The 20,916-nt window shown below is 43.4% G+C and overlaps 1 protein-coding gene across 2 annotated transcripts in view; it reads left to right on the top strand.

Annotated features, from left to right (window-relative positions):
* Positions 1-3,307, top strand: part of TMEM67 (transmembrane protein 67) — a 34,465-nt gene extending 31,158 nt beyond the window's left edge. For both annotated transcript variants that reach the window (XM_054059410.1, XM_054059409.1), the window contains exons 27-28: positions 1,244-1,386; positions 1,836-3,307. In XM_054059410.1, coding sequence (XP_053915385.1) covers positions 1,244-1,386; positions 1,836-1,916 — 224 coding nt within the window. In that variant the 3' untranslated portion in view covers positions 1,917-3,307. The remainder of the gene's footprint in view (positions 1-1,243; positions 1,387-1,835) is intronic.
* Positions 3,308-20,916: the final 17,609 nt, after the last annotated feature.

Raw genomic sequence — 20,916 nt, 5'->3', positions numbered from 1 at the left:
CAGAATTTTCCCAGTCTCTGACTCTGGGGTGGCAAAAGCTGAAACCTAATTTGAATTGCAAACCTTGCTACATAATCAGGAACAGTGCACATGCTTTCAAAGTAGCCATTGTTGTATTCTGATATTTTTGCTTAGTCTAAATGTCTGAGCTACACCTAATTCATTAAAGGCTTCAGCTCTTCTGTCCTATAATGGTGAGGTTCTATCTGTAGTAGTACATGGTGCCAGGTAATCAGTATGTGCCTTAAAACTATAACTTGGACTTTCTTCAGCTTCAGTTTGTGCTTCCATAGACTGCAATATCAGTCATTCCAAAACCCTACCCTAGATCCCAGGTCTCCTTAGCTGTATATATTGACAGGTATGCAATATCTGGGTTAAAATTGTTATCAGCATGATGTGAAGTTTCCAAATTGTGCAATATTCAACAAAGATTTGGTCTTTTGACTTCTGTTGTTTCAAAGTTCATTACCATAAGCACTGATATAAATATATTGCTTGGTGGTTTAGACTGCCGTGGTTCCCAGAATTTTAGATACAAATCAGGATTTCCTGATGTTAGATTGTAAACAATTTGTAATGAAAACATGCTGTTTCCAGTAGAACTTGCATTAGACATTTTTCTGAAAAAGTAGAAAGAGAGAAAAGAATCTATTTTCTGTAATTGTGTATTTTAAGTGTTCTTTTCTCTGTTGAAAGTGGTGCCTTTTGATAAAACAAAGTAGGTGAAGGATCTAGACTACTTTGGCTATGAAAAATTTAAACCTTGAAAAGATCCATTCTCTGTGAAACCGTTAACCAAATGACCAAAAATCATGTTTAACTCTGAAGCTCCTTCTAAGTAAGGCTTTAAGCACACATTTTTGTTGTTTTGTTGAGCTCTGGCCAGAGTTTAATACTTGCTGAAAATATTAGTAACAAAGAAGTCACATCTGCTTCTTGTTCAAAGCAGCCTTTCTTGAACAATCTGATTGAGATTTCGAGAGCGAATGAAGTTGTGTGTGGAGTGTGAGCTTTTCTATTGTTTTTGTCAGTATGAAGCCATTTTATAAGTGACAAGGTCTGTATTACTTTGCCTAAATAGAATGCCATAACTACCTCTTACAATGTCATAATGTGCCATAATCAACCCTTGCCCTGACTTTCCTTTTTCTTACCAGCTTACTCAGCATGGGCTGATGAACTCCATAAACTTGCACTGCACAGAAATAATCTTTTTTCAAAAATCATTTTCTTCTTGTAGATGAAGCACAATCTTTCAGTGACGTTCTCTACTATGGCAATGAGACAACACTGCTCATCTTTGATATCCTGTTTTTCTCCATTGTGGATCTGGCTTCCCAAAGTTTTGTTTTAGCTGCTATTCTAACATATTTGCAACAAGAGGTAAATTTTAAACAAAGAAATATTTTTAAAATGTGGGTTAGTATGGAAATTTATGTAGTTAATGAGATAATTAAAGCAGTATGTTAGCAGTATGTGGTGACAGAAGATAATACTGAGAGCTTATAAAATAGTTCTTTGGGTTTTTTTTTTCAAATAGACTGGTGAGAAATTAATTTTATTCACATGCCTGTCATGAATAAAGAGTCTACAAATAGCTTTCAACAGAAAACACAAATATCTTTTAAAATGAATTGCACATAATTATTTCATATTTCAGTATGAAAAGCTATTGGAAAATATTTAAAAAATGCTAAAAGTAGTCAAGCACCTACTTCACTCATGTTATATATGATTTAAAGAGTACATGGAGTTACTATTTTATGTTAGGTATTGAAACACACTGTTGAAGTATTTCTATGTTAACAACATTTTTTGTAAACTGTTCTTAGATATTTAGGTTTATTCGTAATACACTTGGGCAGAAGAATTTGGCATCCAAAACCTTGGTGGATGAAAGATTTCTCATTTAAGTAAGAAGATGAAAAACTTTGTTGAGGTGTTAATTGTAGAAATTCTGTCCACGATCAAAGCATCTCTGACCTACAGAGTAATTGTAGTGCACTTTTCAGTAATAATGTAAAGGTTTTGAAATGTATTATTTTTTTGTATTGTGTGCTATTAAACTTATTATTATTTACAAATATTTTATTAATTTTTTAGTAGTAAGCCGTAGGCTTTTAGAAGGAAAGGTACATGGAAATAAGACAAAATTAAACTTGCTATAGTTATTATTAGAATAAGATAAAAATTGTTCAGTGACTTTTGCTAAGATATAGACTACTCACTTTGGGGCAAAAACTTGAGCATTCCAGGTGGCAGGATAGGATGTCAACTTTTAGGTTTTCTGAAAACCCCTTTAATATTTTTCTCTCTTCTTTTGTTTTTTGCAATTTATTTTGAGGTATAATGTTTAACGAACATATTACCAGTTTTATGCAGCACTGTTATGAATTAAATTAATATTTCAAGAGGACTATTTAAAAATCTATTTACAACAACTCCAACTTGGAATTTTAACTTTTCTTTATTGTGTCATAGTATTGTATGCTTTTGTCTCTTCTCTTGAAGTTTGTCATTGTTTTTCTTGAGTGTGGACTATACATGACAAAGTGTCCTGTGTTTAAGATACTGTTGTGTTACAGTGGTGCAGAAAAACAGGTAGAGGAGAGGGTATAGATATTGAGGATTTCTTCCTGATCTTCTGTTGTCTGATGCAAGACAACCAGGGGAATATAGTAATTCTTCAGTGCTCTTTCCACACAGGTGAAATAGAAGCTGTTTTCGTTACTTTTTTAGAACTGTTTTCACAGATGCTCACATATGCTTATGTAGCTCAGTTTCTCTAATTTTCTGGCTTTATTATCTTTAGATAGAACATAGAGACGATAATTGTTTTACTTTCATCATATTTTTGGAATTTAGATAAGTTATTAATTATTCAGGTGCCACTTATTAAGTGTTAAGGGAGATTATGAATGGCTTTCATAACACCTTAAGGTGAGGTGTCTACCTCCCATTTGTATCTCTGAAAAGTGTCCCTACTTTTTTTAAACTATGTTTTTCAGTAAATGGTTAAACATGAACAGTGTTTTCTGTTTTATAGCTGTTATTCGTCTTTAGATGGTTCAGCAAGGGAACATTTCACCAGCAAAAACACCATAAAAATGTAAGACCAGGTTAATGTGCCTATTCCAAAGCAGAGACTGAGGACACGATTATTTGGACCTAGCAAATTTCCAATGCAGACCTGCTTGTCTGAGTTGAAGTAGCACTGTATTTCAGATGTTTCTTGACTTCATAAACAGGAACATGTTCTCATGACGACACAGCATAGCATAGCACGGCATAGCATAGCATAGCATAGCATAGCATAGCATAGCATAGCATGGCGTGGCATGGCATAGCACAGCATGATATTAAACTTAAGGTAACATTGACATAAATCTCAGGGTCACTATTGCTCTAATGCATTTGCTTTTGGTGTTGCAAAACCCGTGTATCTTGCTAGTCCAATGTAGTTGCTGATAACTGATATGATGTGTGTCTGCCAGTAAGGCTATAACAAGGTGGGTAACTGAAGAGTTGATTTTCAGCAGGGCATCCATCTATTCCTATACACTTCAGCATGGGTATTTCCATGTCATGCTTTCCTTGTTTCACTCTGCTTCTGTGCACAGTTCTTAGTTTGTTGGTGCACACTCTGCCTCAAAAAAAAGGGGTGGATACAAAACTTACAACAGAGTGAAATGTCCACTGTAAATAAAGGTTGTGACCTTTGCGGCGAGTGTAGTGGCTAAATTGTCCATTAGGTTCTGTATCTGTTAAACCAGCCAAAAATCTTATTTCTGCTGAGTACCATGACTGTATGACTTCACTAGTTGTGGGATTTTTGCCATGCTGCCTGTCAGTGATGTACCAAGTGCCAAACCCATAAGCTAAGCTAAAGAGCCATCTGAAAAAGGGTTTGTGGTAGGACATTTGCAAGGCAAAGTTAGGCTTGCATGACGCAAGCATGGCTTAACTTAACAACTACGCTTTCCACATCTTGCAAGTCCTACCGAAATATCAATGTACAAAAGGAAATACACTCTTTCTCATGTGACCAAATTTATTCAAGAGGACTGATGTGATTAAAGGGGTGTAGAAAGTTGCCGTGATACAGACGTGAACAAGTATGACCCCAATGACTTACACTAGTACAGGTCTTTTCTTACTGTGACTTTCCAGCACTATAACGATGCATCTTTGTCAATGGTAACAGGCACGGGCTTTGTCTGTGCACATTCTGACAATGTGTCTATGGTCGTGAAGTTATTCTAGGGAACAGAACCACACTTCAAATATACCTCCTCCACAATGGTCAGATTTATGACCCACTTCAGTCAGGATAACTAAAAAGTACTAACAAGACCTGGGTAAACCAGGAAATGTCTGCAAGCAAAATGCAGATGCAATTGTGCCATCTGTGTAGACACAGACATGTAGTTTTCAGTTAGTCGGGTACCAGCAGAAATGGAGACATTTCAGCACGTGGGCTGTCACTCTGTACCCTATTCTCACTGCTTTTGCTACCCAGGTATGCTTTTCCACGCAAAAATCGTGCTTTGAGTTTGCTTTAGATATGCCTTTAATTATCTGCTGCTCAGAAGGGCACATGAAAGCTTTAATGACCTTGCAGTTTGCAACAACTCCTGCTAAAGGCAACTCTTGTTACAGATAAATGAGAAATTAATCTAAAAATGTCCTGTCAAAACAGTTCAGTTGCTTGGGTCCCTCTTTCTCCTCAGCACACACACTGCTCTGCTGTGTTTTATTTTTCCAGGTCATTTATCTAAAATGTTAGTACAGCTAACATAGGTGCTCCACATCATTTAGAAAATACTTATAGGAGTCAAAAGCTCCAGGAATTCATTGAAGCTTTTCTTCATTCTTGCTGTCCAAGCTAACACTTGAAATGGGTTGACTATACTTTGTTCTTCTATTGTTTGATATTTGTTCAAGAAACAGCTTTTGTGATTTTATTTCCAACATGTTTTTCCTTTTTTAAAATGAATATGCAGCTACAGTGTGTTATGCCTGTGATAAGTGTCTCTCAAGTTTCTAAATATTTTCTTTAATCATGGAAATTTCAAACTCCAATATCTGTCCTTCAGAGCAATAAAATAATTTTCAAGGACTGGAGAAGTTTTTTTGCACTTGTTAAATTCAGTGGACTCAAGCCTACAGCCTACAACACATTTCCTCAGCCTACAACACATTTCCTTCCATGAACATGAGAGGTCACAGAGTAGGCCAGGAGGCTACTACACTCCTGCATCCATCTGCATCCATATACAATCCAGGCTGCTTTACCAACCTACTGGTACTACTCAAGGTTCGTCACCTGCTCTGTTCCCGGGTGACTTCCATCACAGCAGGAGTAGCTGTAAGCCTGGCACCTGGGGGGGGTGGGAGGCAGCCCTTGGGGTTAATTAGGACATATTTGCTGTTCAAAGCTCACCTGTGGAATTGCTCTGCAACTTGGTGGCTCTGCAGAGCTCAGGAGGCAGCACCGAATTAGCTGACACTGAGAATTTCCCTTTGAATGTTCAGAACTTTTCTTTTCTTAATCTTTGAAATCTGAGCCCACACCAGACAATCTCCTCACAACCTGTAGTGTTCACGATATCAAAAGCAGAGGCTATGTTGAAGCTGAGTGAAGGAAACATACTTGTCATAGCACTAAAACAGTTATGCCTACAAAACAGACAACAATTAAGAGACAGATCTACATGGTTTCTTTCTGTGGTGATTTTTTTTTTGTTGTTTTGGTTTTAGATTTTTTGCATAAGTGCTGCTATTACAGTAGTTATCGAATTTCCATTTTACAGCTCTGCTCATCAGGGTGGCAGAAAGGCTCATGCAGTCCAGAAAAAGAGCAGAAATTAAAAAGCTGACCTGTAACCCCATGGTCCCTGTGAATATTTCACCTCGGTTTGCAGCTTCAGGAAAATAATTCCCTCCAAATCATGCAAAAAAATAAGTCTTCAGTTCTTCCTGCAAGTGCTGAACAGAGATATTTGCTTTTGGCTTTGCCTGATCCCTGGGACAAGAAGAGCTGCACTGACTGACCTCCTGAGCAAACAGCTCAGTACCTCCTAGAGCCTGGCCTGATCCCCCTTCTCATCTGCGCTCCACCAGGAGCAGCCAAGCTGGGATGAATTTTGCTCTTTCACTTGCCTGTGGTTTCCCCTGAATCTTTTCCATGTACCGTGGGGCTGCTGGGGCACCTTCCATGGCCTCTCAGAGGATGGAACCAGGTGCTGTCTTTGAGGCACAGCTGTAGGCTGTTCTCCCCCTGCACCAGCCCTCCTTCTCACCTCTTCATTTCCAGGTTCTCCTGAGCTTGCCGGGAGCCAAGTCCCTGAAAATCTTGGCAAGGGGGTGCAGGAGTTATGCTGATATCCATACATTTAATAACCTCTGTGCTGAAAGCTCAGTATTTATTATGCTATCCTGCAGTCAGAGCAGAGATGGTGCCAGGAGAGGGACGTCTCAGGTGTTCATTTCTCTAAGAGTGCACGGTCAGAAATTTGTTTATGTTTGTCTCACAGATTGAGAAAAAGAGTGTACTTTTCCCTGGGAAGGAAAAGGCTGCATTTCCCATTTTCTTTCTTTTTGTGTGAGTGAGCTTCACCGCTGAAAACACCAAAGTTGTTCATCTGTGCCTTGTACACAGTAGTTCTCTACAGATGCTGGAAAACGTAACTGCATGGTCAGACACAGGACATCCAGACAGCGTTTTCTGTCCAGATTGCTGTGTAGAGGTGAGTTGTGTCACAGGACACCCAGACTCCATACAGAACTTGCTGAGACTCCAAGCTCCCTCTGCAGCATCCGAGATCTGCAGGGACAGGGAGATATCCCTCTCAACAGGGAGGGAGACAATGCCTGACAAATTTCTCCATGTGGACATGATTATAGTTCTCAAATTAAAAAAAAAAAAAAAGAAAAAGAGAGAGAATATGGCTGCATGGTTTGCACAGGCAGCTGCAGCTCTTATTTCTGACTAACACCAGTCTCATCGCATGTTATTTCTCTTAGATAGCATCCTGCCTTTGCATTTGCACAGAGCTCAGCAATATGCTGTTTGGAAAGCAAATTACTGAATTCTTTGAAGGGTGTGGCAATATGGTGGTGGGTCTCAGGGATTTGTGAACATGGTGATGGGAAAAGAGCCGTATTTGAGACCTGTTCATCAGGACTTTCTGGTCTGGCAAGAGAAGGAGCAAGAGTTCACAGCGATGCTGTTTGGTTTGCAGCTGCACGTCTGTTACCCACGTTGTTGTAAGGAGAGTCAGCTGCTGTCAACGAGGACGTTTTGCTTCATCACCCCAAATACTGTGACCAAACTGCAATTTCCTGGACCTCTTTTGCTGTTTAGAGCTAGCACTGCTCCCCAGGGGGCTTAATTCTGACAGGATGAATAAACACAGAGCAATGCTTCGATGACACACTTCTTGGAAATAATAACATTCATTGCCCATACTCATCAGATGTCAAGCCAGAAGAGACCTTGAAGTAATGGAGCCTCTCTTGGTGTTGCCACCTGGTGCTCTTGGCTCCTCTGACCCAGTCCTCCCGATTCCCCATCATTTGTCATCAAAGCAGTGCTGCAGCCTCAATAGTCATTACCCAGGAAGGGCTGGGACTCTTAAAGACGCAATCAAGTAGCAGACGCATTTAAGTGCATCTAGATGCAACAGAAAGGAGTTGATTCTCTCTGGGGAAGGGCTTTTGTTTCTGAAGGCTTTTAGCTTTTGGAGCTTCCCCTTTCTCTCCATCACACTTGGTTAGAGCTGCTTTAACTGGGAGAGCTTGAAATGAGTGCAGCAGGTGAAAGCAGCAGTGAGAGATTTTGGGAAGCTTAACTCAATGCTTGCCTCCCGGCTCCATTGTCATGCCACGGGTAGTTACAAAAGCTGTACTGGAAACAAGAGTGTACAATTAGAGGAGGTGGGTATTTTCACATTCTGTGGCTGCGTATTTGCTGGAGTGCAAAATCCTAACTGCTTTTCATAGTCCCTGTGAGTCTCTCAGCTCAAGGACGGTACAACAGGAGTCTGCGAGGAGAGCGAGCCAGCTCTGTGGGTGCGTTAGCTCAGTACTAAACATCCCTAGAAATCAGCTTGCAGTTGGGAACGAGCCTTGGCCCTCAGCACCATCTGTGCAATGGTGCTGACAGGGACCTAAATGGGCAAGTGGCTTGGAGGGTTGTTGGTAAACAAGGAGCCCTGGCAAGGTGTCATACCCTGAGGGAAACACAGTAGGACCCAGAACTGCATTTAAGCATTTAGTTTATTACCTATAATACTACAATCCTAAGTCAAGAGTATAAGCTTAAGTCTAGACCAATATTAAAATCCTATAAGGGTTTGTGAGGGACTATACAACCTGTCTGGAATTCAGTGATAAAGTCTTTTTAGATGTTTCCATGAGGTTGCTGCAGGTGAAGTTTTTGCAGATGCTCCAGTGCTTGCAGGGATTGGATCCATGATGTAATGTTGACATCAGCGGGGGTCTCAGACCAGCTGAGAGGGAGCTCCAATTATGACTTGCTCCGCTCATTCCCTTTGGCCCCCCCGCCGGTGCAACCTCCACTGTAGAGGTTCTGTAGAGATCCAAAAAACTTCAAGGTCATACATCAAACCATTTCCAACACACAAAACTCAGAGTTTCCACATCTATAAGTCATCCAAGTACAACATACACTGTTTTATATTAATAAATCTTATCAATACTCCTGTTTTCAGGATCACCTCTAATTCTTTGTTCCGTGGTTATGGTGTAACTCTGTATACCTGCATTGATACGCTGGAGGGGGTGACCAGGGGCCAGTTTGGTCATGCTGATGGGCAAACAAGTGGCTGAGACACAATGGCTAGCTCATTCTCCCCCACTCATCCTTGCTGCACATGTAGGCTTTGATGTAGCCGTTGATGTTAAGTGGCTATCAGACCTCCCTGTTGCTCCCCTCCACTCTGCAACTCAGCAAAGCAGTAGCCTTCAGCAGCTTCACAGGGGAGTGATATGTCACAAGGTTTTCTGCCCTGCAGGGCCAGGAGGATGCTGGTGGCACCAGGTGAGGAGAGGAACAAGTGGAGGAGCCAGGTAAGAGGCACCTGTGACAGAAGGACCCAGCCTGGCCCACAGGCACTGGAGTGAAGCACAGTGTCAGCTCAGGTCTGCCAGCTCTTTTTGCTGCATTTTTTTCACCGTGCAGGAAATACAAGCAGACCGTTCTCATGTGCTCCCTCTCTGCAGCCACTTTGCTACAAGAAGAGTATGCAGTAAATGTGAACACTGAACGCATGGCATTGCCACAATCCCTTCAGTCTGCCCACCTGATGTGTGTTGAGCTGGGGCCACAGTGAGGGACCCAAAACAAATGCAGCAGGAATAGTCACCCAGTGATGACAATCTCTCACATGGTTTTGTATTCAGCCCTTGCCCAAGAATCACCAGACAGATTCTCTTGTTCCATTAAATATGGCATTTCTTAAGAAAGGTGCCCACAGTCCTGGATGTTGCCATCTTCAAGCTTTTCCCTGTGATAGAAGCTGAGGAGACCCATGGTACATTTATGACTGGGACCTGTAGGTCTGATTTCTGGAGACTAAACTCACTGATACTCTCGTTTGATCCCTGGGCTCCCTCCTAGGTGTGTGCCTAGCCAAGATAGCCTGATGTGCTCCCCCAGAGAGCCCTGGGGTCTCTGCTGTCACCCTGATAGAGAATGAGGGATCTTTGGTGAACCACCAGTTCTCCCATTTCTTAAGCAGTCAGAGAACCACAGAATAATTTGGGTTCAATGGGACTTTGACAGACCATTATGTCCAGCCTCTCTGCCATGGACAGGGACATCTTGCACCAGATTGGGTTGCTCAAAGTCCTGCCCAACATGACCACAAACATGTCCAGTGACGGTGCACCTACAATTTTTCTGGGCAACTTGTTCCAGTGTCTCACACTTTGACTCATGACTCTGCACCTGGTTTTAATCCTGCATGAGAAAAAACACTTTTCTGAACAAGTTGCTCCTGCCAAGCTCCACACCAATTACATTGAAGAGCATCTGCTTCAAGAGCAGTTTAGACTGACTTTTTCACGTGGGATGAAACCAGCAGAAATTGTTCGCACAAAGTGAAAAGCCTCCCATGATGTGGGAAACAGCAAGAGAAAGTGTGTGTGCCTGTTGGGTTGAGGGGGAGATGGTGTATCTGTGGTCCCACCTGATAAACAGCACAATTATCTGGAGTTCCTTCTAAGAACCAGGGAGACATGGCCACCTCTCCACAGGACATCTTAACAGGCCAAACCTTCTTAGTTATAAGCACTCTGAAGCAGACTTTAAGGGCACGTGTATTAATTGAGGAGACATTTTAATTTAAGAACAGAAGCCAGTAGAGGCTATGTGCATCTAAATAGTACAATTCCATCCAGCCTGCTGGGTAGGTTTGTCACTGATAAGCCCAAAAGCCAGCCCTGGGACATCCCAAGGACTCATCTTCTCCACGCTAGGTTCATGGTTTCATCCCAGGTAGCCCATTCAGGATGGGAGGCAGCACCCCAGCATGTGCCCTTGCAGCCTCAAGCCAATCCAGGTCCTTGCTCTGCATGGCTGGACTGGGATTTTCCCTGGAGAAGTGTCAGAAACTTTGGAGATTGCTGTGGCCAAAGCCTCGTCCCTTCCAGACAGGCTGCCTGCTGCCACAGAAAAGCTCCTTTTCGCTCTCTGAGACTTTCTGGGAGCTGCTTCCGCCCCTGCTTCCCTGCCAGTTCCTGCTGGGAGGCAGCCAGACCAGCAAGGGCACTGGGAGTCACTGGGAAATGCAGATCTCAGCAGGAGAACCTGTGCCATCAGCAAGGTGGGGAGTAGAGAGCACCTTCCTGCAGATCTCCCAACAATGGGTCTGGGTATCCCCAAAGTGCACTTTCCTCCACCGAGCCATCTCTACAAACAAACCTGATGGTTCCCAGCAGGGTGGCCACATTGGCAGCTTAAAGGTCAGTTCCCGTGGTCCCCAGGTGTTTGTAACTGTTAGCCTAAGAGCCTGTAGGGTCCAGTTACCCTCCTGGCCCCAAGGCATTGCTTCAGAGTTTAAAGGAAGGCTGTAAACAATCATAAAACTGCCCAAAAGCTCACAATCCCATCCAAAGTCTGGCGATGTTGCTGTGCTCTGTCTCCTCTGTTGCCAAAGGTCTGATTTTAGCTAAAGGAAAGCAGAAGTCACCCTGTTTGCTTTGGCCGGTGATGCTGGTGCCTGTAAATGCTTTTCCTAAAAAAACCCCACTAAACGTGTGCCAAAACCACAACGGCAGTCTGTCCGCCATTGTAGCCTCACAGTGCAGGCTTTTGCACAGTTTGCGCTCAAAATATTTATTTTTAGGGTTAATTCAGAGTAGAGGAAAGTACGCATGCTCCCAGCAACTGTGTTGTTAATCAAATGCAATATTTCTCTGGATTTACACACACGTAATGAAGGCTGTGCTCGAGCCAAACCTGGAACTGAAATGTTTGAAACAGCTTCCCTGCTGTTTGCTCAGTCCCAGAGCAGTATTGACTTAAGAACATTGTCTTGCCAGTGACCTGTTTGAAAAGTTTAAATTTCTTTTGTAAATTGGAGAGACAAGGGTGCCTCTCAGTGAAGGTCTTTCCTGGCAGTGGGCTTGCCACAACCCCGCTCCCTGAGCAGCCAGCTGTGCCCATGAATTCTGCTGGAAGGCCATACCAGCCCCTCACACGCAAAACGGGAGAGCTCTGGAAAAGCACAAAGCAACGCAGCTGATTAACTCCCCTGTTGCCTCTGCCTGGGCATGCAGGTTTAAATGAGATACAGCTTCAGAGAAACGATTTTGGAAAGCTGAGCTAGCGCTGGGGCTGGGCTGGCTCCTGGGTCGGGGGGCTGCGTTCCCAAAAGGCAGCAGAGAGCTGGCAGGGCCGATTTCATTGTGGTCAGCATCTTTGCGAGCATGTCAAAAAGCAGGACAAAAGACACAGTTCTATAAGCTGTGGGGGCTGAGGGAGGAAGGGTATTTCCTCGCACCCTTCCTCGCTCCAGCTGCTGCTCCCGGCGCAGTCGCAGCAGTGCTCCCATACCCCGCGCCTCCCACCTGCCTATGAAACAGCCCTATTGGCATTGAGGACCAAACCCATTGCAGTGCAGCAGCTCTGCTGACAGCCCGAGCTCTGCTCGGCAGGAAACTCCTCCTCGCTGCCATAGGAAGAGAAGTCAGGGAGGCTCTGCCATCAAAGCCCAGTGCCCGAGGGATAAGGAACAGATGTCATGCTGGTCTTGCCCAAGTTGCTGGGATTTCCTTGGCTGTCATCTCAAATCCCTCTTCCCGCCTAGGCTCACAAGTCCATTCTTTCACCCTCTCTAAGGACATTTCCTTACCTTATGCACCTGCCTATCCCAAATGTTGCATCTCTACCTACCACCATGCTGGAAGACACCAAGTGTCCTTGTCCCTGCATGTCCCACAGCAGGGTGGATGCCAGTCCTGTAGTCTCTCCACAGGAACAGGTGCTCCCAGGCAGCTCTGGCTACCACTGTCCTGTCTGCAGTTACTCCCATACTCAGCTGCTGAGAGAAGTAAAGTTGGATAAAGCCAGTCTTTTTCTTGGACAGAAAGCAGCTACAGGATCGCTTTTGGCCCAAGGAAATTCTGCATCCAGGGCCGATATAGGATATTATTTTCTTTCCTCAAATAGAGGGACCGGGGGAGGAGGGTAAAAATGACTGGAAGCACAGGATAAACGACTCTTGATGAAATTTGCTGCTGTTTTCCGACAAATACCTCATGTCTTGTGGCTCCTCAAATACTTTGCAAAATGTCACATCACCTCTTTGCCATCAAATGTCTGCCGAGATGCCTGGTCTGAGCCTGCTCTGTGCAGCCTGCTCTTGCACAAAGACAAGTTCTGGCCAAAACACTGCCTTTCCAGCAGCAACCCCAGCCCCGCCAGCTGAGGCTTCTTCAAAACAAAGAAAAATATGACCTTCTCCAACCACCAGCCACTTCTGGTTGCTGAGGGGATGACTTTGAGGCAGAAGCCAAAGGAAGAGCCTTCCACTTTTCTTTGTGGCAACCTCTGCATTGAAATCCAGTCAAGTTTTTTTAAGTGTCCTACAAAAGCATGAAATTACCTTAAAGGAAGTTCAAAACAACTTATATGGGATAGGGTGTCATAGAAGGAGAGAAATGTGAAAGATCCCATGTATATGTATCTGTGTGGCCAAAGAACAACAGATTAAAAAAATATACTAAGCACTGCAAAACATCAGGTTATAATATTTCCTCCTTCCAGGAAGTGACCTTAAATATTTGCTATTTTATTTGTTATCATGAATAAACTTATGTTTATTTGCTTCAGCCTGCTCCATGCTGTGTCCTTGATGTTTCTTCTTGTGTCTGTCCTATGTCCTCCTGTGCCACCTGTAACTCCCCTGCATGCTGTCCCAGCAATCTGTGCCAAGCAAAGAGGTTAAAGGGACAAAACAGCGGAAGTGGTGTTTCCAATGGAGAATGCATTGTCCTAATTAAATCAAATCTCCCCATAATTATCTCAAGTTAATGTTGGTTTTGTAATGTTATGCTTACCATAATTTGCATTAAGGCTGTTACATTGTATTGTTATATGTATATACTATATATGTGTTGTTATATGGAACAACATGCAGTGCCATCAGCTTCTTATCACTGCCATCTGCATGTTATGAGATTCACTCAGAAAGTATGAACTGAGGCAAAACAGCCAGACGTTATGAAAATCCCAGTTATTTTAGATCAATTATAACCAGAAATATACTTCCATGAAATCATATGCTGGTGCCTGCATATGTATATGTTCCCTGTTTATGTACTCAGTCAATTCAGTGGTTAAAATCATATTTTTCTCACTAGCACCAGAGCAAAATGTAAATAGGCAACTTGTTTTGCTGCTCTGCTCTGTACATCAGTGCCGAGCTGGCAATTCTGCTGATAACGCAGGAGGCAGAGCAGCCTGCTCAGTTATAGCCACGTTGCCTCTGCTGACAGAAGTAAAAATGGGCTTTTGTCATTGTCAATAAACAAATCAGAAAGTGCTCTGGAGATACATGAGCCCTGGCAGCGCTGTTGCATCAACAGGCAAAGAAGGGGAGGACCAAGCCCCTCCAATGGTCGGCTGGAGGAGATGTGAAGGACCTGCCCGTAACACTGCTCCTCTCCGGTCCTGGCCAGGTTTGAAGTCAGCTTGTGGACCCTGTCCGAGTGCAAACTGAGCAGGGCCATGCTCCCCAGGCATGGGGGCTTAGAGCTCACTGGCCCGGCTGATGCTGATCACGGTAGCTTCGACAGGCAATAAAGTATGTCCTACAGCTGGCAGGATTTTTTCCATCAAAACAACAGGTTTTCATCAGAAAACGCCAAGTTCATCAAAATCAGCAGGCTCTGAAACAGCAGGGCAGTTTCTAATGAACTTCTGAGAAAAAAAGGAACAGATTTTTTTTGTGACCTGACCCATTCCTCACTGGTTTCTTGGGCAGCACAGTTGCCCAGGGCTCCCCGCATCCGGCAGGCTCCTAATCTTTCAGATTTTTTATTTTCCAGGGCAGCGCAGCCTGGGAACACCTAGCAGGAATAAGGCTTAGCTTCCTACAGTGCAGGGCAGAGCCTGGCATCCCAGAGGATACCATCTCAAAGGACATTAGGGTTCCCATGCTCATGCTTGTGGAACAAGGCGCCTGGACACATTTAACGAGGATTTGGATAACACAAAATGAAATTCCTGGAAAAAATGTGAGGCTAGGAGGAACAGCAAACCCTAAACAACCAACCTAAGCCCTAGGATTTCCATTCAGGTTTCACAGATATCTACACATTTATCCAAACTTCATTTTGAAAATGGATGTCTCCTTCATGGTCTGTTAGGAACAAACGCACCACTTGTCCTTCAGTAGAGTGCTTGGGGTTTGTAACCCTCCATCCCCTCCCCTTATCTGTCGCAGGAACTGCAGGTTTTCCTCTTGGGAAAATATATTATCCTCAGTGCTGGGTTCAGTGTATCGAGGGCACGCAATTTATCTTTTTCTCCAGGTGCTTATCTCTCCTGTATTTGATGTTTATGAGAGCTATTTGCCACTTATTTCTGAGGTGTCATAATAACAGGTGTATGCAAGAGTAGCATTGCCTGTATGAGATCCAGATATAGGGCAGAATAAGAGGGATACTGCTTCAACTGCGGCTACGATGTCTCTTCTTCTGGGTAAACCTTTACTTCCACTACTTGAAGCAAGAGTAAATGTCCAGTCGGGTAGGTCTCTTAAACTGCTGGAGGGAGTAAATTCTACTCTGCACAGTCCAAGTGCATTTTGTTAAAGGTGACAAGCCCGGAGCCCTCATTTCCTTAGCCATGGTGAGTTGTTCAGATGCCTTACCAGCACCAAGAACCCCCAGTCCAGAGAAATCTGCAGCTTAGGCTAAAGGTGACACATATGGGCATTTAGCAGAACAGCAGATACCTAGCTCTGGCAGAAACACTTTCCAGCCCCCAAAGGGACAAAGCTCACACTTAAAACCTCCTTTTGAAGTTCTTCTGTTGCTGTTTCTGGTTAATTATCTGTGGTTAAGAGTCTGCTTGGTTATAAGCTTAAATTCTTCATTAACAACCATATCAGACACCCATATGCTCCTCTAGAGCTTTAGTTTAGCATCAGACGTGGTACAGGTGTGAGCCAAATAACCCCAGCTGCAAAGAATGACAGACCCCCAAGCTGAGAGCAGAGAAGGTGCCCCATAGCTCCAGAAGGATTTGAAGAAGGGCACTAAATACATCTAATTCCTTTTGCCTGTCGAAAGCAAAAGGAGTGAGTGACATGGGGAAAGACAGATATGAGAAAATAAGGAAAGATGAGGGGCTTGGGGCAGGGTGGAAAGATTTCCTACTGTCACCGCTGAGGTTTGGTTCTTACAGCAAGGGTTATGAGATGCTTTATGACATCAAATACATCCTGGCCTGATGTTTCACCCTGTTTTCCCTACCATTACTTGACTACCAGACCTTGTTGCTTCAGTGCACTAAAAGCACTTGCCAATAAGGTTGTAGCATTATGTCTCCAGCAGAAACACCCAGAAATTCTCACCGTGTTCAGTGTGGCACCTTTTTTCAGTCCACCAGAACTGTATGTAGCTTAGACAACCCCACTGCCCTCTGTGACCCGGCAGCCACTCTCAAAGAGGATGGCTGCAAAACAGAAAATGTTTAGAAGAGGTCAGGATTCAGTGAATGGAGAGACAAACACTTTGATTTGAGGAACGGCCAACCTTGATGGACATGGGTTTACTGAACTTGGAGACAAACAACTGAAGAGTCTTTCAGCTCTTTCTCTTTGATTGTCTGCTTTTGGTGTGTTTGCCCTCAGCTGCTCACATCCACACGTTGTGAGAGACGATCAGCACTGCGCACAGACACAGAATACGCTCCACTTCATGGGCTGACCTCCAGCTCCAGTGCTATTTCACTCTTAGCCTCAGCAGATTCTCACTGCAGGAAAATTAGGGCACTCCTTCCAGAGCTTTGGTTTTAATTAAAATCATGGGTTTAATTCCACTCATTATCTTGAAGAACTTGGATAGCTTTAACTGAGCTAAACATGCACTTATTCCTTTAAAATCTTTTTTTTTTATCATGACTTTTCATCTTCTAATTACTACATCAAGGCTTGAAAATTACAGATTTCCTACAGTCCATGTTTCAGATGAGGGCTCAATGCTAATTTGCTACAGGGGATTAAACATAAAGCAAAGATGAAAGAGTAAACTCAGTCCTCTGTGTTCAGTACAGAAGCCAACCCTACCGTTTCAAAGCGTGTTTCAGACAGAGCCATGCAAACTGACTCGGAAAGAAAAATCCAGCTGTAGGCTGTGAAAATTCAGTGCTAACTGCAGGAATTAGATCAATCTCTTTCTCTCATCTGATCAGGAAAACAGAAACATCCTTAATATTCCTAGCACAAACCAGGCAGGGATCCAAAAATATTTTACCTCTGACTAACTGGGGAAATGATCTTTCTTAGCATGCATTGTACTCCAGTGACTCACCAAGGGGCTCAGCCTCCAGCATAAGGCATTCTTGCACAGTGATCCGTCAGCGGCAATGCTCACTCAGTCAAGCATGTGTCATGGCAGTACACGGGCTGCAAGTAAACTGAAGATTTATTTCATTATGGGTACAAAATGCATATTTCATTGTGCCCAGTATGTAGATGTGGCCTGCATATAATCTCTGAGATCTCTATTTTAATATTAAAGCATGTTAAGTGATGGTTTTCCTTAATGTTCTAACCGTGTTGCATCCAATACTGTGTTCAAAACAAAGCCCCGTTCTTGACAGTTTATGGTATATGTCCCAAATGGGCAGCTGATCCCCTCTGTAAGGTACACACATTCCCTAATTCTGGGAAAATATTTACAGGATGAAGATTGGCCCTGCCCCCTCTTGTGCTGTGGATGCGTCCTTCCACCCTTGATCCCGGGAGAATAAAGCACATTTATTCTCACTACCATATTAAGGAAGAGATGCTGATTGTTTAACAAATTACAGGGCAACACACACCTTCAAGCTTGACGGCAGAGTGGAGCCAAGAGGAGAGGCAGACCTGCTTCCCTTGCTCCCTCTTGCTTCTCCCCTGGAGTCAATGTTTTTTCTCGCTCCAGCCTGGCCGCTCCCTGCTCCTCTCCAGTCAGATTCAACTCACTGATCCAGCAGTATCTAACACAATCAGAAGAAAATGAAGAGTTCACTACTCTCAGCTCTGGATGTTGTCTTGTCTCGGCACGGGGTCCACAGAGAGTGACAGCTGGCACAAGGAACAGCGCTGGGCTGTGAGTGAGAAATGCAGGCAGCAGAAAGGAGGAGCACAGTGAGGATGTATTATTGCAGCCGTATTGCTGAGCTGCTGCCCTGCTCCCTGCTCAGACCCATGAGCAGCAGCATTCTGGAGCAGCCGTCGTTCTTGGGGGGAGCATGGGATAGAGCCAGATGTGTTGACTCCTTTCCTGCAGGGTGGTACGACACAACTCCCGGTCTGCTTTGTAATGACCCAGGAGCTCTAAAGAACTCCCGAATCATTACCAGTTATTCATGCGTCATTTTTGATGTCTTCGCAAATAACTGATGGAGACAAGTTGTTCTGACAGTAAGATAAACACCTTGTCATTCCTCATCTAGAGAAGGAGGAGGCATTCACTTTTCAGTGGATATTACATGAAGTCCTTCATGATTTCTGTCTACCAGCTACAATTTTAAGACCTGATCCAAACCACACAGAAGTAAATGTGAACTGCTGTCACATTTGGGACCTTTTTTTTTGTCAAAACCAGTGCCAATGCAATGTAGATCTTTACATGCACCATATGTTTTATAAAAAGAAGTTGTGGACGCACCTTTCTACTTCATGGTGTATATTTTTGCAATGAATTTAAAAGTCAAACTAAATTCCACGGACTAAGCTGAAGATACGCACAGAAGGTTTGCAGACTGGGTGCGGGAAGTACCATCTTGCTCACCGGTTTGGTGAAAACAAGAGAATGAAAAACATTCCCACATTTGCACAAGCATTTTTAAATGAATGAGCAAGATCTTTCATACCATGTTTAATTACAGAAATGAAAATGTGTCTTTCATTGTATCAGAGCAAGACGAGTGAGATAAGAAACTAGAATTACAATACAATAGAGCTCATTTCGGAACTTAGCTGTAACTATGGCAACCTTCATTCATGGCATTTAACTGAGAGTATAGAAAAATAGTGCACTCGGGAAGCCTGAATAAATTATCTACATCATTGGCTTGCAAATATTTCAAAGACACGAACTTCTACAAAAATTTAACTTCCTAGGAAGTTTATATTTGCAGAAATCATTTGACATTATCTCTGCATTCCCTGTTCATGTTGACCACAGGGACACGTCTTTCCAGAGTGGCCAGGCATGAAGGGAGAGGCATTTCAAGATGACAAGCAAAGGGGACAAAAAGAGTTGAAATCTGAAATAAATTACTAACATAAGTTCTACTGTAATGTCTCGTAATTGTACAGTTAGTGTTAAAAGCTGGCGCTGTCAGCAACAGTATTTTAGTTTCCCTTGACTGTACAAAATCAAAATGTGACACTGGGACAAATTCTTCTCTCATAGAAATGCACTCCACCTTTATTGGCATCAGCAGACTCAGATTGCTGAGTTGTCACAGTCCCCAGGGCTCCTCATAAGTGAGTTCAAATAAGAGAATAGTGTGGTATTAACAGAAAACAAAACAAACCAGAAGTAATGAATCAATATTGTAACATTTCCTCTTTGTGCCCAGCTCCTCTGATGTTCTGGGCGGCCAGGGAGGCACTTTGCTCACTGGCTGCTCCCTGGAACAGGGCACAAGCCTGTCATTAGCCTCTGCTTCACACAACATTTTTCTTTATTCTTCTGGAGCGGGAAGTGGCTGTAGCTGACAGAGGACAAAGCAAAAGGGAGAAAAATAATAACTTTTGAACCTCAAAACCAAACCCTTCCTCTTCATATATTTGACATATTTCCTAGTTTGCGTTAGCTAGTGAATGAGCTTTTTACTGGTGATGAAAGGAAGTGTAAGAATGCTCCAGATCCTGTATTTGTTTTGACATTCACTATACCGAAGCACCATACGGAAGCAACCACACCATAACTATACTTGACAGACCCTTAACCTAATCGTTAGCCACACAAGATTGGCCAGCAGTGCTTAGACACAAGAAAAAGAGGAATTTCTAGGTCACAGAGATGGGTAGATTTCCGGCAGGACTTACCACTGAAGCTATAATGGGGTCAGGAACATGAGGCTTCCCGACACCACACCTGATGATTTGACCTTGGTAGCAAAGTCAAACAGTCTTGGATGTGATCACAAAACACCAGGCAGAGGTTGCAAGGCACTTGGCAGAACTACAATTGTGACAGGCATGCTAAAATCCCCAAAACACAAGGGCCTGGTACTGTGAGTGCTCCGAAGACGGCCTTAAGGAATGACCCAGAAAAACAGTGCATCATGGGGAGGGACCCTATCGTCCCTTTTCCCTTAATCAAATTTCCCTTTTACATTACCAGTTACAAGCATGCAGGGAGGCATTTGAGACCCAGAGGTCTGTCTTTCCTTGTAGGTTCATACCTCATCCTCAAGTATTTTAAACCAGCCTCCTTTTTTTTTTTTTTTTTTTTTTGAGGAAGACCTGGCAGTAAAACAACATACTTAAACTTTTCTTTCCTGACATGATTGGAATGTTGGGGCGTGAGCCTTGCTGCAGTACACATTATAACCTAAATGTTGCATGGCAAGTCCTGTGCCTCTGAGCGCAAGCTGGGCACAAGGAGTGCACTTCTTGTGCACATGGGAGCCCTAATATATTGCTGTCTGGAAGCAGTTCAGAGATGTCAACGATGCAGATTTGCTAATCAAACCTCCACACAGCTGAAGGACATAACACGCTGACATTTAATACAGCCCTGAGAAGGTTGCTGCAGCCTCAAATGACTCTCTAGAGCTGCTCCCACTGCTCAAGTTGGAGAAGACTTTGCCAGCACTAGTGGGGATATTGTGCCTCTGAAAAAAGCACCTCTTTTACATGTACTTTTCAAAGAGAGGGGAAGAACTATCTCTGATTCAACAGCACTTTCAGATACCCTTTCCAGATTACTAGGAAAAGCTTCAAATTAAAAGTGAATGAAAACTAACACACTTCTCATTTCTCCTGAGGCGCTTTTGCTCTCTTAGTTAGATGGCTGAAAAAAGTAAGTCAGAAAAAATTCCTTCTTGTTTGACAAAGGGACTCGGAGAACAGCACACTCCTGTATCAACACCATTGTTGTCATTTTGCATCAGTTTTTCTCATTTTCCAAATGTGTGTTAAAACAACAACCTAC

This window comes from Cuculus canorus, chromosome 2, assembly GCF_017976375.1.
Source record: "Cuculus canorus isolate bCucCan1 chromosome 2, bCucCan1.pri, whole genome shotgun sequence".
Classification (NCBI taxonomy): domain Eukaryota; kingdom Metazoa; phylum Chordata; class Aves; order Cuculiformes; family Cuculidae; genus Cuculus; species Cuculus canorus.
Note: the sequence above shows the minus strand (reverse complement) of the source record. Positions and strands in the feature narration are given on the sequence as shown.